The sequence below is a fragment of the Sceloporus undulatus genome, chromosome 1 (genome assembly GCF_019175285.1).
Source record: "Sceloporus undulatus isolate JIND9_A2432 ecotype Alabama chromosome 1, SceUnd_v1.1, whole genome shotgun sequence".
NCBI classification, from domain to species: domain Eukaryota; kingdom Metazoa; phylum Chordata; class Lepidosauria; order Squamata; family Phrynosomatidae; genus Sceloporus; species Sceloporus undulatus.
Window position 1 is genome coordinate 254,953,557 of NC_056522.1, and position 24,372 is coordinate 254,977,928.

At 44.2% G+C, this 24,372-nt stretch overlaps 1 protein-coding gene across 3 annotated transcripts in view; it reads right to left on the reverse strand.

Moving 5' to 3' along the window:
- TNKS1BP1 (tankyrase 1 binding protein 1) overlaps positions 1-23,810 on the reverse strand; it is a 33,899-nt gene extending 10,089 nt beyond the window's left edge. The window contains exons 1-6 of one of the 3 annotated variants that reach the window (XM_042447801.1): positions 23,642-23,810; positions 14,478-14,619; positions 12,256-13,027; positions 11,575-11,644; positions 8,805-10,253; positions 4,574-6,315 (exon numbers count right to left, since the gene is read on the reverse strand). In XM_042447801.1, coding sequence (XP_042303735.1) covers positions 4,574-6,315; positions 8,805-10,253; positions 11,575-11,644; positions 12,256-13,027; positions 14,478-14,607 — 4,163 coding nt within the window. In that variant the 5' untranslated portion in view covers positions 14,608-14,619; positions 23,642-23,810. Of the gene's footprint in view, positions 1-4,573; positions 6,316-8,804; positions 10,254-11,574; positions 11,648-12,255; positions 13,028-14,477; positions 14,620-15,210; positions 15,625-23,641 lie in introns of those variants that run through there. The other 2 variants (XM_042447785.1, XM_042447791.1) reach the window with 2 other exon arrangements.
- Between the last annotated feature and the right edge of the window lie 562 nt (positions 23,811-24,372).

Sequence of the window (24,372 nt, forward strand, 5' to 3'; positions counted from 1 at the left end):
ATTAGCGCCTATGGCAATTCGGCTTACGAAGGCTTTTCGGGTTACGAAAGCGGCCGCGTTACGAATTAATTTCGTAACCCGAGGCACCACTGTATATCCTAATTTGAAAGCATAGACAAATTCATAAGTCCTAGATCTATCAACAATTAGTCAGAACAGTGGAAAAGAACTTAACAGATTCTCAAAATATCCCACATATACCCTTCAAGTACCCCTCTGAATATCAGATTTTTAGGGATGGGATGAGTTCCTTTTTGCTCTCCTTCCAGAGTTTTCATCAACTCAGAACCCGGCATATGGGGGAGGATTTGGCCTCAGTTAATCATGGCCTGTTACAGACTGCCAAAATAAAGCTGCTTCGGGTCTCTTTGAAGGTATGCTGTTTAAATGATGCATGGGTCCTAAGAGTCCGGAGATCGCGCCAAAGCCACACTCCATTCCTAAGCACTGGAGTGCAGCTTTGGTGCAGCTTCTGGATTCTTAGGATGCATGCATCATTTAAACAACATACCTCCAAAGAGACCCGAAGCAGGTTTATTTTGGCAGTCTGTAACAGGCCATAGGCTGCATACCCTGTCCTCCTTCCAGAGCAGCTAAACCAATCTTTATGGCCATACATACTTTTTGGGAGGGCTGGGGAATAGGAGTAAGGACTAAAGGAGTAGGAATAGAGAGTAACAAAATACAGTATATTTTTACTCCTTATTCCTGTTATTATATTGTACATGCAAACACCAAAAAACAATTTTATTATATTGCACTGGGAAAAGGACTAGGAGGCAAAGAGAGACACTTACACCCACACAGAGACCAGCCTTGCAAAGCAACCGGGGCTTTTCCCCAAACTGGGGAGTAGGAGTAAGGAATAAAGGAGTAAGAGGTTTTTTACAGGTATAGGAGTAACATTAAGAAAAAAAAATCTTACCCTGAGTAGGACAAGGAGTAACTCCAAAATCACCACTACTCCCAGCTCAGCTTTTTTGGAGGCAAGAGTTACATGATGGCAGTCTCAACTATTTCAAGATAAAACTGAACTAATTCTTCCTCTGAGTCCAATATATATATATATATATATATATATATATATATATATATGAGAAAATTTCAAGAATATAAAAGCCTACTAAAACACAACATTTCTACGTTACATCCCATATTCCATCATCCCCTCCATTCTGTAATGGCAACATTCCAGATTTGAGTGCACTCTTGTTATGGGGTTGAAGGCTACTGCATGAAGCAAAAAGCTAGTAGGGCTTATCCAACTCTTCCTGACCACGCTGTTTTAGTGTCTGTAAAATGGTGCCCCTTCCACATCTGCACAGCCTTCCGCCCACCCTCCCAGCTTTTCTTCCAAGCAGCTAAACAGCAGCTGGGAAGCTGGATAATATATTGTCACTAGAGGGCTGAAGAACACTCTCTCAAGGGAAGGGTCTGCTGCAATGCATTGTGGCAAAGAACCCATTCTCCAATCAGAGCATTTCAAGTGGCATAGCCATGCATTACCAGAAAAGTTCAGGAGATCCACAGAGAAGGTAGATTAGAGACAATGTCTGGATGAAGCGTTGCAAGGTCCTGCATTAGCCATGGCTCCCAACAAATTTATTTATTTATTTATTTTTATCCCGCCTTTCTCCCAAAGTGGGACCCAAGGCGGCTAACATACATAAAACACAATAGTTAAAATTGTACAATTAAAATCGTAAAAATATAAAAATTACAAATATAAAATTTAAAACATACAAAGTTAAAATTAACAATCCAAGACCATCCCTCTCATCCCCCAGTAAAACCATGTCTGCCAGATCTCAAAAGGCCTGTTTAAACAAAAATGTCTTTGCCTGCCTGTGAAAGGCCAACAGCAAGAGGGCCAGCCTAGTCTGCCATGGAAGGGAGTTCCACAGGGTGGGAGCAGCCACTGAGAAGGCTCTCTCTCGTGTTCTCATCAGGCAAACCTGGGGTAGTGGTGGGACCAAGAGAAAGCCTTCTCCTGAGGATCTCAGGGCTCTAGGTGGTTCATATGGGGAGATATGGTCTCTCAAATAGTCTGACCTAAGCTGTGTAGGGCTTTATAGGTCATGACCAGCACTTTGAATTGTGCTCAGAAACAAACCGGTAGCCATTGAAACTGTTTCAGTACAGGAGTATTGTAAATGCTCTGCCTTGCTTGTTCTAGTGTGAGTCTTAATATCTCCTACTGGAAGCGATATGTAAACAGTGCTTGGTGATCACAGAATGAAGAGAGAGATTCAAGCAGCAGGGGCAAAGGTAGGAGTCAAGAAAATATGCAGGTCAAAAACAGCTGGGGTTGGCATCCCATACTGAAAAGGGGTGGGGGGGTTGAAACCTTTCCTCCCAAACGGCCAGTTAGTGTTCCCACCAGCCTCATTTCACTATTTTGGGGGGGGCACTCACCTACCCCACGTACACACCTTTTTTTAGGCCTGGAGAAGCTTTCCTGCCTATACACACTTTTCTTCAGAACAGGTAGTCTGATCACTTCCTGGTTTGAAAAAAAGTCTCTCTAGTCTCAAAAAAATGAGAGGGGCACCAAAAATTTCCTGAAAATGTGGCTGAGAGGGAGGATTGGCTATTTGGAGGCAAAATAAGTACAGTCGGCCCTTCTTAAACACGGATTTTTTATACACGGATTCAAGCATACACGGTTTGAAAATGTTCCAAAAAAGTATAAATTTATCTTGATGTTCCATTTTTTATTAGGGACACCATTTTGCTATGTCATTATACTTAATGGGACTTGAGCATACATGGATTTTGTTATACACGAGGGATCTTGGAACCAAACCCCAGCGTATAACAAGGATCCACTGTAACTGCCCCATGAGGAGGTGGATGGCATCAAAGGGGAGAATACGGGTGGTTGTGAAGCCATGGGGGGCAACATGACCTCCAGTCCCTGCCAGTTGTCCGTCTCTTAACATGCTGCTCAATTGAGGACCTAAATATTCTAGTTGGCATCATAAATACAGTGGGTCTTCCGTATCAGCGGGTTTGCCATCCACAGACTGGAGCATCTACGGATGGCCCTGAGCTGTTCTCAACAATGGTAGTGTATGCACACAATTGTGTGCCCATCACATTTAATCAACTATAATAGGACCTGAACTCCCATGGTATTTTGCATCCACCGGGGGGGGGGGGGCAGAATGGAACCCCCAGGGATACGAAGGGCCAACTGTACTGGGGAAGGCTTTAAGTACTTGCCAGTGAAATAAGTAAGGAAATGGGAAAGACACCAACAGTCATTGCTGACCTTTTTTCTCAAATGTAAAGTAAGACAAAAAGCAATATTAGTCAGCAAAGGGAAGATTAAAATGAGAACACCTAAACATATTCAATAACAGGTGTTTGGGGAGGAGTGAAGAAGAAAACCTTACAGAATATGATAAAAAGAATGACAGATACTACCATTCATCTGGCATTCACCACAAAAATGGGAAAAGAGCATGACAGGAGGCAGCAGCTTCACAGCATACTGAATGAGTTTCTGACGCTATATATAAAGGACATGGGGTCTACTGGTACAGAATGTTGCAAATCAAGACAGCTAATTGAAAGCCAAACACTAAATGCAATTCAGAAAGAATTGGACTCCTTGTCTTCCATCGTACTGAACATGGCAGTCATCCAAGACAAAACACTGGAATGGATGGGTAACTGACCACACAAGAGCAAAGAGGGTAATTCTGGCAGAACAAAGAATAACTGTCATTAGGACCTTGTCTATTCACCTAGGGTGAACCAAAATATGCCTTTAGGTGATGGCAACTGCATGCAAGTTTATTCTAGAGCAGCCACAGTAGTCAATCTGTGCTTCCCAAGCCAGTAAAACATGGTAGTGAACACAGTGGCTACTAGGTTTGTACGCTTTCTTCTGATCAGATGGAAGGCAGCCAGGAAACACCACAGGATGTCTCCACTAGGGAAAACCAATGGCTTACTAGGACTACAGCATCCATATCTTCAGTCTCTTGCTTCGTAACAAAGGAAAAAAATCTCTATACAGTATCTTGAGGCTTCATGGCTTTAAAGCAAGAAGAGCAACTATTACATCACAACTGCTGCTTATTTACACATCTTCAATGTTTTCTAATTTTGAGGCTGCATCCACACTGCAGAAATAATCCAATTTGACACTGCTTTACCTGCCACGACTCTGGGCTATGGCATTCTGGGAATGGCTACCAATGGAAATGGCTACCATTCCCAGATTACCATAGTCCAGAGCCGTGGCAGTTAAAGCGGTGTCATATTATTTCTGCAGTGTGGATGCAGCCTAAGAGGAAGCTGCAAGAATTCATCAGTTCTGCACAACAGAAAGAATACCATATGGTGCTCCCTATGGCAACAAGAAGTAACTACCAAAGATGAAAGAGAGGGTGGAAAGGAATTGATTAGGAAGCAAATTAATACACTAATTATTTAAAATGTTGATTTACAAATGAATACAAGAACAAAATCAATTAGTATTTCATTTCCTTTATCAACTTGCATTTATTCAACCTGTCTTCTCCCACCCCAACTTTAGTAAATATTAATTGCAAACCTTTACCTCTCTGCAGAATCCCCAGTTCCTCCGTGGTGCTGCATCACATCGCGCTCTAAACCAATGGCTCCAAAGTGATAACCGGAGTCTTTACGTTCCTCCTTAGGTGCACCCGTCCAATCCATCTGTATTAGACCCACTTCCTCAGCCCCATCTAAAGTCTTTGGCCTCGTATCAGATGCCTCTGTTTTTTCAGCACCAGATCTGTAGGGAAAATCTGTGTGTCCCACACCTGGCTCTCTGGTATCCACTGCCTCTGATGAGACAGACAAGGTTTCCAAGCCCAGGGCTGGGAACCAATGTGGCTCCTTCTCTGTAGGTTTTTTAGAGACATCTGGGTTTTCAGTTTTCAAGTCACTGGACAGATCCATATCTGTGAGGCCAAGATCTTGAGTCTGCTTATGCTGTCCCTCTCCAATTCCTCTGAACTCAACCCTGGCCATAGTTCTCAAGTTTTCACCCCCATCTATCACACTATCCCGCATCTCCTCCACATCCATCATCACCCTTTCACCTGGTAAATCTAACTGTCCAAAGCTGCAAGCTTGGTCCTTCTCTATGGCACCAAACTGGTTTTTCTGTTCAGTTCCTGAAAGATCAGCATCTTTGTCACAGTCTCTTGTGCTTGGAGAAAAATCACTATCTTGTGCATCAGTTTCTTTCAGCTTGTAATCATCAGCCCAGACTGGGTTCTGGACACAGAATTCCAGATTGCCAGTTACAGATTTAGTGGTATTGTCTCTATTTCCATTATCTACTTCTTTTTCCCAAGCTGTTTGGCAGTCACCATATTCACTAGCTCCACCTGCCTTCTCAGCACTGAAGTCACCACCATGACTTTGGGAAACCCCCACATCACATCTGTTGGACCAGTCAGAATTGACTTTTGCATTCAATTCTGAATCCTGTTCTCTGCTACCATCAAAGCCATATGTATTAGGTTGTGAGTGCTGCTGGATGCTAATCTGAGAATCCAGTTGCCTGGCATCATATTCATTGGGTGGTTTTAACTGGTGGGCACTGAACTCTTTTTGCATTTGGTCAACACTACTAGCACTGGATTCACCAGGCCAGAATAATTCGGTGGCACTGAATGTGGCACTGTGAGAGATAGCAGCCACAGCTCCGTGATCATCAGTCCTCAGTTCAGTCGCCTGATGGCTGTCAGCAGATGATTTAATGTTGATCTCCAGTTCTGGACAGCTGGTAGTTTCTACACTGCATTTCTTTGGCCAAGTGATCTCTCCTGAAGCACCAGAATGATACTGGCTGCTCCAGTCTGTCTTCTTGGCTGCAAACTCACTCTCCCCCTGGTCATCCTCAGTACTGCAGAGTTTGGGCCAGCCTGGCTTCCTCACATATGGTTCTCTGTCCTGACACTCAGCAGTGCTGATGCTATACGAGCTGCTCCAATCAGACTCTTTAATCTGCTGCTCAGTACAACTGTTGCTATAAGCAGTAAGCCAGTCCTCTTGCCTTGGGTTGGAACTGCCCAGCAATGGTGTTCCTGTGGTCCAGTCTTGCTGAATGGCACCAAATTCCATATCCTGCCTTTTGGTATCACCAATACTATATGAGCTCGGCCAGTCCTGTACACCAGTGCCAAACTCTCGATCCTGTTCTGTCTCACTAGGCCAATCCACCTTGCTGACACCAGTAGCCCATCCCATACCAAAGGTGGTAGACCGATTTGTTCCTACAATGCCAAACTCACTACAAAGGTCCTTCCGTGACCATCCAAGGAGATCCTGATCAAGAAAAACAAGACAAAGAGGAAAACACATTGGGAAACGCACAAACATTTAGAAGGGACTGGACTGAATAAAGATGCTCCTTCTAGTAATACCCAATATGAGAAAAGACATTAAAGAGACAAGCTGAAATATGATTTACCAAATTCATCCCATCACTATGCTTGTATTCACTTAACTTTTAATTCTGGCGTTACTAGTTGTTTTGCATGCAAAAGATCCTATCCTAAATCCAACTAGAGAATTAGAGAAGACAACGAATCAATGGCATTTGCAAAAGTGTTGACTTGCCATTTAGCAATTGACTCAATAGGTCTACTTTATTTGAGACTAGTAACTGCATTGAGATGCCCCAGGCTTAATCACCAACACCACCAGACCCACAACTCTGAAAGCCTAGGGAGCTGCTTCTGGTCAGCACAGAGTAACCTGCTTCTGTCCAGATATTTTGGAGTATAGTTTCCATAATCTCTGACCACTGACTGTGCAAACTGTAGTTTGTGTCATTCAAGACAGCTGGAGGGTACCAGATTCACAGACTGAATATATTCCACTGGTCTTCATAGAATGGTTCAGGATTCTCTCACTTGGTCATCCTGACCTAACAACTTTTGTTGTTGCTGTGTTCCTTCAAGTAGTTTTTGATTTATGGTGACCCTAACATGGGGTTTTCTTAGCAAGATTTATTCAGAGGAGGTTTTCCATTGTCTTCCCCTAAGGCTGAGAGCATGTAGTTTGCTCAAGGTCACCCAATTAGTTTCATGAACAAGCTGAAAAATCAACCCCTGGTCTCCAAGAGTCACAGTCACTGGTTCTAACACTATACCTATACAAATGTATAATTTAAAAATTAAGAGCCCCAATACATATTTGAACTAAAAGTGTGACACGGTTCTGGAAAGACTGCATGCTACTGGTGTAAACAGTACTGAATCTGATGGACCAGAGTAACATAGCTTCTACCTCTTACATGTCATTTTCCAAAACAAAGATTTCCAGGTATAAAAATTGTATGTCAACCCCACTTATAGACTACCTTGCATAATGACCCTACATCTTTGAAAGCTGTAGCCAATCATATGTTTATGCCACCTATAGTATTTCTATACTGTATGACCCACCCAACCCCATCCACAAGGGTTATGTTCCAAACTCCCCAGTGGGCATCTGAAACCATGGATAACAGGGAATCCTGTTAGTTTCAATGAGACAAATGACTTCTAGCCCAAGCATACCATAGAATCACACTAGAGGACCTAGAAATGCCTAGAGGGAACACTTCTCTAAGAATTTTTAGGTCCTTCAGTGCAATTATATGGTATGCTTGGGCTGGAAGTTGATCACAGAATCACACTGGAGAGCCTCGAAAGCCTAAAGAGAACATATTTTTTCAGACATGGGTAAGTGAAACTGCAGATACTGAATTAACAGATATGGGGTTGTTCTATTCTGTCATTTTTTCCCCAAATGCATAAGATGATTTTGTGAGATGTGTCTGCAAAAAATACCAGCTCACAGGAATGATATAGAAATTCTGGCAAGGAAATTTTAGCAAGGAAGATGCAAAAGTTGTAAAAATGTTATTTATGTGCCCCAACAGGGAAAGGAAATAAGAGTCACTGGAAACGGGAATTATTTGTGTACAGCATAGGAATCCCAAAACCAGGCGCCTGAAACTCTAAATGGCCCATTTGGGGTTTTTGTTTGTTGTTTGTTTTGAACTTTTAAAACACTACCTATTACAATATCTTCATGAATGGTTACTTTACAGGGTCTAGAGAAACCATGACTTCCTAATTACACACTTCAGTACTACATACAGGGTAGTTCAATAACTAACAATTTTTGGTAGAATGTAATGGTGCTCAAGCAACAACTACTTGCTGGCAAGGATGTAAAACCATCCAGCTGACAACAACTCTGACACATAAAGAAGGTGGGATTTGGAGAGGAAAAGGAGCTACTCCTCCCAGGACGATTGAAGGATTATCACATGTGGCAGCACATTTTGGCTCTCTTTCTGTTCTTGCACTGTCTGCAGCTACCTAACCTGTTCAACCACTTTGCAGCTTACTCAAAAACCAAGACCTGCCCTTCACAAAGAAAGACAAGCCCTGTATCAGTTATCCTACTAGGCAGAAATGTATGCCCACCAAGCCACATTTGGTCCCATTTAACACCTTGCACTCCAGGTTCTACTAGGGCCTGAATACCCTGAAGGTATCAGATCCACTTGGATTGGGGGCTGCCAAGAAATACCAGGTATTACAGGCTAAATTTCAAAGGAAGGCAATGGTAAACCACCTCTGAGAACTCCTTACCTAAGAAAACACTATGAAATTCATGGGGTTGCCATAGGTCAGCAGCAATTTGAAGGCACATTGACAGTTAGATGCCAGCTTCTAAAGACCTGGAAGAAAAACACTAACAATACTCTTCACTCATTGCCTCACTTTCCAGACCCATACAAAGCAAAGTCCCTTTACCTCTGGTCCTGTGGGGTCTTCAGACTTGGACATGCCTCTTCTCTTTGTGTCATCAGTGCTGGGTGGAGGAGATGCCAGAAGTTCATCCAGCCAATGAGATCCAGGGTCAGGATCAGTCACCCTCAATATGTCAGCATCCACTGCCTTGCCTTCTTGTGCCAGTGCCAGAGCACCACTGTCCTCCTGGCAAGAAGCAGCCATTTGCACCTGGGAATCGTCTGAGAAAAAGATGCAAGGCTCTGCAGGTGGAGCAGCTTGTTCAACACTTGGCAGTGACTCCATTGCTTGTAAAGCCCCTTCCTCATGACTAGGGTCAAGAGGCAGGAAGCCCTCCTGCTCTTCTTGAAAACAACTCTCTGCTGCTAGTATAGGGTTAATCAATTTGCAGCTAAGTTCTTCCCGAGCACAAGGACCTCCAGGAGCTGACAATCCAAGAGTTGAAGGGGACTTCAGTTCTCTTTCAGACTTCTTTAGGGAATCTTTAGCATCACTGAGGCAGGATGAGTTCCTATAAGCCTCAGTATCCTTCCCTCTCCTGCTCTGTCCTTCTGAGTATGATTCATCATGTGTCTCTTCCAGGCTAGGGCTCTTTCCTCCCAATTCTACCTCCAAGAGGCTAGTGTCATCAGCCTCCTGAATGGGAGACTGAGGAGGGGACCCTGGTCTCTTCCCACCAAACTCTGGAGGCCGGCTAGGGAATGACCATTCAAAGGATTGGGACAGGCTCCAACTGGACTCTCCTCCTGCAGCCCGCTCCATGGGAGGGCCGCCTTTACTTGGCAGAACAGCCAAGGACCCTCCCAGCTCCTCCTTGACCAGTTGTTTCCCCCTTGGCTGCAGCACTCCCTCTGAGGCACGGCGTAGACTCAACTGAGAAAGCTGTATGCCCTCATCCTCAAGAGTGAGTTTCTGCTCTCGATTCTTAAGGGACCCTTGGTCCTGGAAAAGTTGGCAAGAGGAGTCCTGCGTACGAGAGGGAGAGCCAGGAGGTTGATCAGAGCCAACATGGTACTGAGCAGTGCTTGGAGAACCAGGGGACTCAGAGACTCCCAAGAGAAAATGGGAAGTTTCTTTGCTGTGATCTACAGGAGTACAGGTCAAACTGGCAGGTTGCCCAGGGAGAGGAGACACATCTGGGGGCCCTGCAGAAAGATCTGAGAGACCCAATGATGAGGAGCATCCTGAATAAGTTTTAATTATAATACTGGGAGACCCAGGGGACCAAAGCTCTGGAGGAGCCATGGGGGAACCTGGAGCCTGGGCAGGGCCAATGGAGACCTGAACAGGAAATGTGAGGGATTCAGCTACATCAGGAGAACCTGGTGGAAGCTGGGTTTGGATGCTGGGAACATCTGATGGCAAATATGGGGAACCTGGGGCAGCTTCAGGAGGGCCATCAGGGGATCCAGGTGTAACTCCAGCAGAAAGCACAGCAAGGGGTTGAGAGGCCTGGGGGAGAGAAAGATGGAAAGGGTAGGTTAAAAACCAAATCATTAGTCTGTGAAACCATCTGAAGCATCCCAGTTAAATCCTTGACTTCCACTCTCATCCCTCTAGTCCCAAAGCTATTATTTAAAATAAAAGGGTCTCATATCCAGTTCTGTCGCCTTCCCATGAATGAACCTGTGAAGAAAATTTCTCCATTTCTGTACTGCAGAAACTCTCTCACACACACATATATACTGGAAGATCTGCTTCCAGCTTATAAATTCCCTGATCTTATCCTGTAAAAATCCTCCCCAAACCCATAATCATTAAAGCCAGAAGGAAATGAAATGCAAAGAGTGCAAGAGGAAGGGAAAAAGAGAGCTGAAGAGACCAGTCAACATGCTGCAGTAACACCAAGGTTGTGTGCCCCACCCCAAGCCTTGTCCCTCTCCACCTAGACCTACAAAAAAGGAAAAAGAGCCAAGCTAGGTAGACCACACCCTATGGAGCTGCAAGCTTTCTTCGCCCCTCCTTTCTTGGGAGAGACAAAGAGTTAATCATTACTATCACCCACCCCAAACAAGCAGCCAGCAGATGCTATGCCTTACATGCTGGTGGGTCTGGTCACAGGCCAAGCAGTTGGGAACAACTTCATACATACCTGACAAGTCACTGAACTGTATGCACTGAGTCATGGCTGCCTTCTTCCCTTCAGCTAAGGGTCCAGGACTCTGCATTAATCTTTCAAATATAGTCAAGCCTAGGTTCACACAAACTAGGTTCAGACACCCTAGGTCAGGTTTTGTTTTTTAAAAGCCTGAAAGGACAAGAACCTATTTCTCTCACTTTCTTACTGCGATGGGGACAGGTGAGAAAGTAAGTAAGTATTCTGATAGTCAGGGGAACCTATATGCTATAGCAGTTGGCAAGCAGCATGCTTTTGAATTCTTCAACCCTGAGCCATGCAAGCTACAAGTATTTACCCTGCCTAACAATTAGTGTCAGGTGCTAACTAAAATGTGTAGGAATATGGCTGAATATTTCAAATCCCAAATCATCAGGCACTGGGTAAAGCAGTGCACAGGATATTTTCACTGATATACTCTGTGACTGAAATGGGGACACAAGATTGCCCTGAGAAACCTAGGAGTAGTGCATAATGATGCTAAATTTTGCCTGGGTTATCAATCTCTTCCTGAAGAGAAGCATTAGTAGAGAAAGGAGACACGCACCCTACAGAGAGGGAGCCCAGAAGGAGAGAGGTGGCAGATACCCCTGAGACAGAGGACAGCCAGGAAGGAGAGAGCCCAGCGGAGGAATTGCCATGCTGCAGATAACTCACACCAGGGGGAGATGGTGGACTGCTATGTCCAGCTTGGCCTCCATCACAGCTCATGCTAGGTTGACTGGAGCTGCTGCAAGAAAAATACACCACCATCAGAAAACAAGACTGATTATTACTGAAAACAATTATACCCCAAATGAACTGTCTATCATAGAAGACTAATGTATAATCTACAACACTGAGGAGAAGATGCTTCCCAAGACAAAACCACTTAAAATGTATCATTTTTTCTCTTAAGTACACAATCAACACCACCAGACCCAGAACTCTGAAACCCCAGTGAGCTGCTTCTGGACTTCTGCAAAGACTACAGTTGTGAGAAACGAACCAAATTCCACCCACACTATAATACACAGAAAAGCCACAATGATTTGAATGAGATTTTTGTCTATGTATGCATATTCAGGATTGCAGCTTTAAACTGTGACAACCTCATTCTTACATGGATAACTTAGCTCTCCTAGAGGCAAGTGTAAAAGAATCATGAAAAAAATCCAACAGATCACCCTGAAGATACGTCTACCACATTATTATAACTTTTCCAAACAGTCAAGGACCTGGAACAGCTGCTGCTCCACATCCCACCTGAGGTTTTTCACTTGGTAATACACTGCAAAGCCAACAATCCAGAATAACCTCCGGAAAGTATCAAATTATACAGATCATGTAATATCTCACCTGTCCCTAGAGAGGAAATCTGTGTTTCTCTCTACTGCTCCTGCTGCTTGCTCAGATTCAGGCACATGCTGGCCATTTGAACTTGTGTTTTCCTCCTTGCTTTTTGACAAGCAGCTCTCTTCAGATTCACCAGAGACTCTGCATGTAGAATCCTCTGGCTCAGTTCCTCTCCCTTCTCCTCCACTGGAATATCTCCGGAAAGCAGCATAACCTTTAGGTCCCAGGTGAACAGCTGTGCCACCATCCTGGCTGAAGTAGGAGCGCACCAGCCGAGGTCTGTCAGGACTGTTTAGCCCATCCTTGTTAGGTTTCTCTATCTTAGCCAAAATCTCCTCTACTGTGGTCCCAGGAAAACGCTCTGGTTTGGCTGCTACTGGCACTGGTTTCACTTTGAAGGGGACATTACCCTTGCATATACTGGAGGACACTTTACATTCTTCCCCAGAAGTTCCAGCTGCTGCACTGGATTTCTTTGCAGGTCCAGTTTCTTCTCCATCTCCAGATGGTTTGACTGGAGTGGAAAATGGCAACGTAGACTCTTTCCCATTGCTTGTTTCTTTTGAAGGGCACTTGTTGAGACTAAAAGAAAGACGTTTAACAGCATTGCCAGCCCCACTGCTATATGGCTTGGGCCCAGCCAGCAAATTGATCTTTTCAGCTGAGGGCACCTCAGAAAGAGCCTGCCGCGGTCCAAGGGCAGGTTTTGTTGGCATGGCTGGCTTTGGCAGCACAGAGGGCTTGGGTTTCACGGGTGGCTTCGGGCGGGTATCTCCTAAAATTGGAGAGAGGAAGAGAAGAAGTTTTTAATGTACAGTTCAACCATCACACACACAGTGACTAAAATACAAGATGGGAAATCACTGCCTTAGTATGCACACATACATCAAACACCTGAAATCAGTTGTGTATTAACAGTAATCTGTGCTCAAAATTTCCAACCTTGTTTCAAGGGACAGATTGTAACTCATTCCTGGAAAGGTGATCAAGCCCTGCATCTTCTTCCCCAAATCCTCCAATGCCATTCCTTTTTACAGCCTTAGCATGTTCTCAGGTTAGACCAGCCTGTATTAGGCACCACTAAGTATAAAAGCATCTGTTGCTTCTCTCCATTAGATGGTTATAACCATTACTGGACTGAAATGAGGAAGGGGAAGGTTAGAGATGGGTCTATTTTGTTACCATCTCTTTTCCAGGGCAATATAAAACTCGTTCTTTTTACTAAGCTTCTCAGTTAATACAGGAAAAGGTGCAGTGCTACAGATGCTCATTGCTAAGATAAGGTTGTCAACATTCCTTTCTCAATTCATCCAAATCCTTTACACATTCAAATGCCCATCTACATGCATGTCACCATCCATGATCGCTCCAGTTACTCAGTCAAAGACTAGCCATGTTAGTCTGGATCAGTATACAAAGTGATCTTGCAGAACCTTTGTTAGTCTCAAAAGTACAACAAGATCCCTTTGCATCCAGTTAGTTATGTATAACTGGAGCAACACGGGGGCAAAAATTTTGTAGATCTGGGCCCATGGGTGGTGAAACTAACAGCAGTCCTTGACAGTTCACTTGTGTGAATTGGATGGCCATTGTGGTCTCTTCCAACTCTATGATTCTCTGTGTGTAAAAGCAGTGGATCTCAGAAACATTTAGTGTAGCACTGCTCATATGTAACCCATTCTAAAACCTCACGAGAGCTGTCAGCCCATACCGTAACAAAATGTAATATGTTGACCAAAGTAAAAGCATTAAAGGTTACATGCAATGGTGAACACAAGTTAGACTGGATGATCCTCTAAATTACACATGACAAAAATTACTACTAACATAGCTTTTGAAGTCCCTTGGAATTGCAAATAAGTTGTTATATCCTTAAGGTAAAGAAAATCATATGACACAGCTCTTGGAAGCCAGCACCACTTCAAAAAAGTTATGAATATATGTTTAAATCATCTCCCATGTAAAAAATAGAACAGAAAAGAATACATCCTCCTCGTGCATATAAAATTAACATTCTGTAGCACTCCAATTAAGCAAGAGCTACATCATACAATCCAGCTTTCTTTTTTTCTTTTCTTTTAAAAAAATTAGTTCTCAGTTCTCAGATGACCCATAACCTCTTAAAGGAAAAATCCAGAGCCATTACAAACATGGCAAAATGACCCAACATGTAATGACAACAATGAACTGCACCTCGAGCTAAAGGCTAACCTCTCAGGACATACCTTTCTCAGGGCTACCCAATGGTTGCTTGGGTCCCCTACGCCCATTGGCAGCAGTACAGGGAACTGGGGAGGACAACGACTGGAGCGTAGAATCCATCACATCACCAGGCTGGGATTCACAAGTCCACATAAACGTCAGTCCCTAGGACACAGGGGAAAAAAGAGTTTAAATTTGCAAAATCATTTAAGCAGATAAACAAGATTTCCTATTCATTGATAGACCACAAAATCCAAGTTTTCATCTGGTCTCTTTGCAATAACATTTCCATTTGGCTTCTTTTCCTTTCCCACAAGAGCCTCTTTATTTCTTTCCCTCCTTATCCCCACCCATTGGGTCCCAATTCTGAGAGAAAGGAGGCATATAAATTTTTAAAAATCCTTCCTAACTTAACCATACAGACCCTGTACCCTCTCTTACACAGACACACAGCCAGTCTCACGCCACTCCCAGGGCAAGCTGGAACGAGGATGAAGGGAACGAGGCAACTACAAGCACCCAGGCTGTGACTCATGTCGAAGGATGAGAATCCCAAGACTTATAAAGCTTTAGTTTCCTAGCCTGCACTCTTGCTCTACATAGGGCTGCTCCTGCTCCTGCTCCACCTCTGTCACACCCTGTCAACATACACTCTTGCTCTCGCTCTCTTTCCTTCTCATGCCAGATTTGTGTCTTGAACTCTTAGGCAGCCTCTTTTTCCTTTGTCGCTTTGCCACCACACTCCCATTTGGCTACCTTTTGTGTCAGAATCTCCCTTCTCTTTCCAAGTTCTGGCTTCCCCACCCCTTCGAGCAACAGGAAGAGTTTCTGCTCAGTCTCCGTCCCTCAGCTGTGTAGTAGGCTCCCAACCCGGATATGCAGAGCAGGGAGTAAACATCTGGAGTACTTCCCCCTCCTCCCGATTTCTCAATTGCTTGGCACAGTCCCTGGAATTCAGTGAGGTAAAGCTGGGGCCTGCTCCCATCACTATGGCAACGGCCTCCCACTAGATTTCTAGAGAGGGCCAAACCCTGGCTAAGAGGAGAAACAGGCCAGCATCAGGGTGATGGCGGCAGCAGCGGTGTGTGCCAGGAATAGTTCCAACTGGCTGTCACCCTGCTACTATACAAGCACAGAACCCCTAAAATAAGGAGGAGAACTCTCCTTCGGTGTGACAAAAAGACCCAAGATTAAAACACAGGCCAAAGTCTGTAAACAGTCCTGATCCACAGCCTGCATCTGAACACCAGGCTGAAGTAGCGGGAATCAAGCAGCCTCGCCTTTTGAGTCCATACAAGGGAAATTTAAAAGCAGTCGGAATGTCTCTGAAGGAAAAACAAAAAAAAAGTCAGAGCTGACGCTTCTGTGCTTTATTTTTCTGGTTTATTTCTACAAGCGAAACAGAATAGCTTACTTCTATTTGGTATTTGGTACTTCTCCAAAGCTATTACCCATGCTTCTACTACATATTTATTGTTCTGTGTCTTCAAGTCATTTCCAACTTATAGTGACCCTAAGTCCTTTTCTTGCAGGATTTGCTCAGAGGTTGTTTGCCATTGCTCTCTCCTGAGGCTGAGAGCATGTGACTTACTCAAGGCTCCCCAATGGATTTCATGGCCAAGATGGGAATCGACCCCTGGTCTGCAGAGTCACAATCCAATAAACAAACCACCACGCCAACTCTCAATACCAGTACATATACCAATACACTGGGGTTTTTTGGGGGGAGGAGACTATCAAATTGCTCATTTGATTTCTCCTTTCCGATCACCTTCATATGCTCTTTTGTTGTCCTTAGCACACTTTTCACACCCATAGTCTCTGAGGCACCACCCTGTTTATACAACATGTATTAACTGCATGTCTCACCATACTAAGGCTTTCATAGGCAAAAGTATGATAAATTTCCCAGATAATCCCCTGAGCGAACTGCCACAAAAGAACACAGAATTTGGAGGCCCTACTATAGTAGCAAGAAAGGCATTTCACATTGTAGAGGAGAGGAAGAATGAAAGAGGAATGTTTGTCAAGAACAGCAGCTGTTAAAGTGGTGTCAAACTGCTTTATTTGTGCAGTGTGGCAGCAGCCTTGAGAAGCACTTGAGAAGAAATGAAGGAGAACACTGCTCAGATTTATTAAACCACTGATGAAAAATACCAAAGGAAGCATTCTCCACATTTAGAAACAGCAGCAATGTGTGAGAGGCAGAATTTGAGAGACATAAAATATACCAGCCTCCCACAATCTGACACATCTCAGATTTTTTGAGACCACAAGTTCTATCATTCCCATCAGTACAGCTAATAGCCAGGGATAGTCGGAACTCTTGTCCAAAATATATGAACACACCAGGCAGAGTAGATTTGGGGGCAGATATGCCCTCTTGGTTCCAGTACATCAAACCCTCCTACTTCATCAAGTGGTGCTATACACAATTTGCCACCCTATAGAGATAATTCTTTCCTGAGGAGAAAATGCAAAAACTATATGTTCAGTTTGCCATCTGTAAATTCATTCATTACATTGGATGCTACATCCTTCTTCCTGCACTAAAAAAAAATACCCATGCAAACATTTTTGTCAAGTATGAAATATATTTCTTCCCCAAAGGCTATGCCTAGAGAAAAACACATGGGAAACTAAATACTTAAGATTGGAGAGGGAACCATACACCATACTTCATTTCTGTACAACATAAGGAGGAACAAAGATTGGACCATATGATGGCAAAAAATTGTCCCACAGCTAGAAATTATTTTAAATTGAAAAGAAACTCTGTGGTACAGCATAACTTCAATCTTGGTAAAGATTTCCCTCACATTGTGAAAGATACCTGAAGGGAGCATTCTTTCACATCTTCATCAAAACTTTAATTTACAAGGCTCATACAGTCAACCTGCATTCCCTTTATGATTGCATTCTTCACACAAGTTACATTCCTGTTAAATGTAATCAGTGTTTTCTATAATGTTTTGCTGCCCCAACAGGAAACAGCATATATTCTATATAAAGCTGAACAATAATGTACTGAAGATCAATGATAGTTGCATGGAAATAAGTAACCTCAGAACAGAATTAGTGAAAGTAAAGTATGGTGAAGTTCTTAATATCTCCCTTATGTAAGCCTTGGGCTAATGTGATGAAACAGAGGTATGCAGAAAAGCACATCTGAAATATACAGAACAAAGCAATGGAGACTAGAGAGAATATGCAGGTTCAAACCATGAAGGACAGAAAGGGGCATGCAAAGTAGAACAGCATCTAAAGCAGAACTTTCTATAGAAGTGTTCATCTTTTTGCCCCCACAACCTGAAAAGAGACTCTGTTTTCAAACTTAAAAATAGCAGTCTTTCTCCTGCCCTACTACTGCCTTCTGCTTTACCAAGCATTATTGTCTTTTCTAGTGAGATGTCTTCTTGTGGTATGTCCAAAGTATGACAGTCTCAGCTTAGTCATCTTGGCCTCTGAGGACAGTTCAGGCTTGATTTGCTCTAGGACCCATTTTTGTGTATTTTGGGCTATTCAAAGTATCTGCAGAACTCTCCTCTAACATATTTCAAGTGAGAAAATATTCTCTTGCCAGTTTCCCCCCCCCCCCCACTGTCCATCTTGCACACTGTCAACCTGTATTCAACATACCACCTACAAATTCAAAACCAAATTAGGATACAGCTGCTAAATCTTAGCCTCCAGATGTTTTGGATGAACAAGAATTACAGTCCAACATCATCTGGATAGACAAGATTTCCTGTTCTTGCGATATGCACACTGAAGAGGCTACCAACACAACACGACAAGGTGTTTCTACCCAGCTCTTTGAGAGTTGTCTTGAAGTACTACCTTCTCAGTCTCCTCACCATCACCACCACTTAAGAGTCATACCAGGTTGTTTTTTGGTTTACAAAATGTGCAAGTTTGGAGCATTTCCTAAAACTGTGGCTATTTTATCTCAGTCTTCTCAAGTTTGGACTGAGGTAACACTACAGCCTCACGCAGGCTGGAAATGTAGCATATAATGTATATCTGACCATTTCCACTGAAGGCCCCGCTTCACTCAATTTAGTTCCTATGCTATGCTTGCAACTAGCAGAGATAGCAGTCATGAGGAGATGAGTGAACCAGGTGAAATGAACCAGCACCTTATCAGAATTGACACATTTGCCCTGAAACCATAGCAGGACATGCAGACATGATGGGGCTAAAGCTTTCCAGCATTTTTTTTCCTCCAAAATTTTTTATCCATAACCACCACCACCCCAAAGCATGCAATGGGCAAATTAACAAAGCTTCCCCCAATGATCTGCTATTTCAAAAAATACTAGCATTTAAAGGAAAATCTGGTAAATCCCTTAAAGTTAGGTGAACTTCATTTCTCTACCAAGAGAGAACATCAACAACCATTGTAGCATAGAAGATATGACAGGGAAATGGCTGGAAGGGTGAGAATCCTCTGAGCAACAGAGGCAGGCATGCTAGTCAAGAGGGGAGGGTGGGTGAAGTTTCCCAAAGCACAAGTATCTCTTCCAAAGAAGCTGCTCTATTATGTGGGGACTACATACTGTATTGTGCAATCAGTACTGAATCAGGATCTGTGGCCTTTTAACATCTAAAGTTAAAGGGATATGTCAGCAAGTCCAGTGGGAAGTGAGCTAAATAAAGATCAAGGAACTTAGAAAGACATCAGGAACACGGTACAAGAATGCAATTCAAGGAACACAACTGTGAGACTGTCTGAGGTGCTACATAAATCAAGGCAAACACCTTGCTATCTTTGGGCTGTTTCCTGCTTCCCTTCTACTAGTGCAACAGTTATCATCTCTTCCTATATATCTGTAAAGGACCTGGAGTCGCATGCAGTCCCCAAGACTGTTTTTGCAGCCGCACCTCACTCCCTAACTCCCTCTGATTGTTTCTCTAGCCAAAAAAAGTGGGGAGGGGTTAAACTGCTACTCCTGGAAGCCTTGAAGAGTAGCAATTTTTGTTTCGAATCCAGTTTTTAAAAGGCTGCAGCAATTCCTTGAACTAACATGTGTTTTAAAAAACAGACTCTCATTCTTCAAAACCGTAAGTGGAATTTGGGTCACTGACACTTTTGTTTCTACATTTTTGACAACCTGTGCAGCCCCCAGAGGGCTCCTCTGGGGAGTCAACAACCCCCTGAGCCCTCCAAAATTATCCACCATGCATAAAAAGGATCTTAACCTTAGCACAAACTGTCCACCACTTTACAGTGTGGTGTGTGTGTGTGTGTGTGTGTGTGTGTCTATGTACGTACACACACACAGGGAGCCTTTTCTCCAAAAATGGGACTCAAGGTGACTTGCAGAATAAAATGAAATACAAGTAGAGTCTTAGTGGTTTGAGTGTTGGACTGTTACTCTAGAGATCAGGGTTCTATTCCCCACTTGACCATAAAACCCACTGGGTGACCTTGGGTAAGTCACATGCTCTCAGTTTCAGGGGAAGGCAATGGCAAACCTCCTCTGAATAAATCTTGCCAAGAAAACCCCAAGACAGGTTCGCCTTAAGGTTGCCATAAACTGGAAATGACTTGAAGGCACACAACAACAAAAGCACTGAAATCCATAAACACCTGGACAATTTCAACAGGAAAGAAGAAACTCTTAAAGTAAACAAAGTTTGGCTATTAACCCTGAAAACCAGCAAAATCAAGACTCAGCAAATGCAAATAAAAACCACCCAGAGTGAAGGGGATTCCTAGCAGACAATGGATCATTAAGTAAATGGACACTCTGGAGGCCTTGCCATTCAACAAGAGAACAATACACAGATTAACATGCAAAGCACCTCCTCTCAAACAACAGTATATATACCCCACTCTCTTCCATGCCAGTATTCTCTGAAGAACATGGCCTCATAGCCCGAAAAACCAGAAAAAACTATAAAAACACACATAGCTAAAAACATGATTAAGCTTTCTGCAAAATTAAAACCATAAAAAATATTCTCAAAGGTCTCTCTGGAAAGGAAATTTCAGTCTCAGAATAGCCACAGAGAAGGTTTTCCCATCAAACATGCCTTTGAATACAGTAGGATTGAGAGAAATGGCTCCTGCAAAAATCTTAAGAATTCAAGTAGTCTCATAAAGGAAGATAATCCATCAAAAAGCCTGGACCTGAGTCATCCACAACCATACACACTGTTGTGATAAAACAGATTTAAAACCACTCATGGAATGAGAAAAAGGATGGGCATCCTCAGAGAAAAAAAGAGAGAGAGAGAGCATGGTGTAGTGGTTTGAGTGTTAGTCTACAACTCTGGAAACCAGAGTTTGAATCCCCACACTGGGTGACCCTGGGCAAGTCACACTGTCTCATCCTCAAAGGCAAAGCCTCTCTGAATAAATCTTGGAAAGGATTTATAGGCCTGTTACAGACTGCCAAAATAAAGCTGCTTCGGGCCTCTTTGGAGGTATGCTATTTAAATGATGCATGCATCCTAAGAATCCGGAAGCCGCACCAAAGCTGCACTCCAGTGCTTAGGAATGGAGTGTGGCTTTGGTGCAACCTCCAGACTCTTAGGAACCATGCATCATTTAAATAGCATACCTCCAAAGAGACCCAAAGCAGCTTTATTTTGGCAGTCTGTAACAGGCCATAGGGTCGCTTTAGGGCTGCCATACACAGAAAAGCTTGCAACAGTGGGGTCACTGCCCAAGTGAAATAACACTAGCTTATATAAAGTAGAAGTTCCAAAAGAGGTATAAATTCCTAAAGACTGTTGCCTACCCCTGCTTCTGTTTCAAACAAATTTCCAAGAAGAGGTATAAGAAAGAAAAGGAAGGATCATCACAGAAATCTGAAAGGGTGACAGTCAAAGGCTTTCAGAAGTTTTAAAAAAGACATTTTTATCAGGTGGAGAACTTCACAGATGAAAATGAAGAAGATACACAAGAAAATGCTAGCATATAACCCCAGAAAGCAAAAAAGTCACTTTTTTTCTGAGCAGAGAACAGTCATGAGTAAAGAACAACCAGCGACCCTTTACAAACAGCAGATGAAAAGATTAAGCCATCTAGTAGTCCAACATAGGTCAATGCTCGTAAGTATTGTAGATTGTGAAATGAGGTGGGTGGCCATTAGAAAAGATAGGCTCTTTTGTACAGAAGAAGGTGGACACAAGCATAAGTCTGAGAAGGTATTTTGTAGGGACAGAGACCATCCTACAGACTAATTGGGATTTAGTAAAGTACAATAACATCCAAAATCCACAGAACAGTGATACCTTTACTGGAACAACGAAAATGCACAAAATACATGTTGTAAGCTTTCAAAGCTCCAATGTATTTTGTGCATTTTAGTTGTCCCAATAAAGGTATGCATTTTGGATGTTACTGTACTTTGCTACATGGCCAGGAGGATGGTGTAGTGGTTTAAGCATTTCATTGTGACTCTTGAGACAATGGCTTGAATCCCTGTTGGGCCATGAAAACCCACTGGGCACATCATACTCTCTCACACACCCTTAGAAGGTGGCAATGGCAAACCCTCTCTGAAGAAGCTTGCCTAGAAAACTCCATGATAGGTTTGCTTTAGAGTTGCTATAAATTGGAAATGCCTTGAAGGCACACAACCAATACGGCTACCCCTGGATTTGTTTCCTGGCATTTAGTAAGGGGTGTAGTTTGTGTGCTGGACTATGACTCGGGAGATCAGGTTTTGATTCCTGCTCAGCCATGAAACCCACTGGGTGGCCTTGGATGAATCACTTACTCTCAGCCTCAGAGCAAGTCAATGGCACACCTCCTATGAACAAATCTTGCCCAGAAAACCACATGATAGGGTCACCTTAGGGTCTCCATAAGTCAAAAATGACTTGAAGGCACACAACAACCACCAAGTAAGCCTTAGTAAGGGAGGCCATTCTCATTAAGCGGCATGTATATGACATTACAAGCCAGAAAGATGGAGCGGTACTAGGAGGCAATGTTGTAAAGAGTAAGAAGGGGGTGAAGGGTGATCCACAAGGCAGCAAGGGGACAGGCAGATTGACCAGGTGTCCTCACCGCAAAGGAGGGCAAGGCACCCCAAAATGTAGGACATTCAAGAAAAACATAGGACATGACCAAAGAAAAGCTCAAAACAAATGTAAATCCATGCTGAGATTTCACCTCAACATTGGGAGGAACCTCCTCACAGTAAGAGCTGTTTGACAGTGGAACACACTCCCTTGGTGAGTAGTGGAGTCTCCCTCTTTGGAGGCCTTTAAACAGAGGCTGGATGGCCATCTGTCAATGGGGCTGCTTTTATTATGAGTTCCTGCATGGCAGAATGGGGTTGGACTGGATGGCCTTTGAGGTCTCTTCCAACTTTATGATTCTTAGTCATGCTCAAAACAGGGCCATTTTTAATTCCTCCTGGACAGAAGGTTGAAATGGAGGATATGCCTGGAAAAGGAGGACGTCTGGTCACCCTGAGGAGAGGTGACAGAGGAGACACAGAGGAGAAAGCAGGGAGGCCTTGTGAACATCCTCCTCAGCAGTCCCACCTTTCAGGGAAACAAATCAGAGCAGCCCACATCCCTGAGCACATGCGACACACACACACACCCACACACCCTCGTCCCTGCCATATGGCACTAACTGGAGTCCAGTTGCCACCCCTTGCACCCTCCACACGGGGCCCAAGGCCCTCCAGCCCAGGCCCTCTTACAACCAGAGGGACCAGATGCGTCTTCACAGTCCCCCAAAGGAGGACCAGGCCCTGAAAAATGCAGGGCCTTCCATCTGAAATATATAGATATATATGTATATGGAAAGCCTGAAAACACTCCTAGGAATGTAGACCCACGCTTCTTTGTCAGGCTCCAAATGGGAATCCCTGCTGGACAGAAAAGGCTGAAAGAAATGGAGGCCACGTCCTGGAAAAGGAGGACGCCCGGTCACCCCTGACTTATATACCGCCACTTATATAATAACGTCCTACATAATGATGGGAGGAGGACAGGACCAAACAAAAGCTCGACAACACCCTGCTAGAAGGGGGGGGGGAGTCAATCTGAGCCATGCTCAAAATGGAGGGCCATTCCGGAATCCCTCCTCCTGGGCAGGAGGCTGGAATGGGGGACCCAAGGCCATGCAAGCCACCTTCCCCTCCCCCTCTCCCCCCCCGAAGTGGGCCCGCGCTGGGCCCGGGGACTCCAGCCTTCCTTGCCCTCGCTCTCTCACCGCGGCGGCGGCTCCAGCATTCGGGAAGAGGGGGGAGGAGGAGGAGGAGGCTCCACGCTCCGGAAGAGAAGCAGCTCGGGCCCCAGAGGGAGACGCGGCCCAGGCGCTTCCCAAGCTAAGAATATTCAATACGTTCGATTACGGGGCCCGGCTCGCCACGCCCACCGATTTGCATATTCAGCAGCGCCCCGGAGGCGCCCGAAGGGAGGATCCCCGCCCCTCCCCCTCTGTCACGTGGGCAAGCGGCGGCGCAGGAAGCGGCGGGGCCAACCGGCTCCTCCCCTTTCCCGCTACATCTTTGGTCCTCCAGGTATTATGGACTTCAACTCCCAAAATTCCTGGCTTTTGGTCATGTTGGCTGAGGCTTCTGGGATGTGAGGTCCAAAACAAAGGGAGAACCAAACGTTGATTAAGATTAACTACACTGCCGTAAGATTAACTGCACTACCTTTTTACAGTGCTGCTGATCCACTTTAAACGCTCTGGCTGCCTCCTTCCTGTTGCATTCTGGGAATTGTAGTTTAAGGAGGCGTTTAGAATTATCCTCGGCCTCACTGAACTACAAGCCTCAGAATGCAACAGGAGGGCAGCTGGAATGGTTAAAGTGGAACAGCAGCACTGTAAGAGTGTACTAGTGTGATAATGTGGTTTATCTCTTTCTCTCAGGAGGGCGTGAACCTCAGGGAGGCCTTTCTCCGTTTTAGCCCTTATTTCTCCCCTCTGGAAAGAAA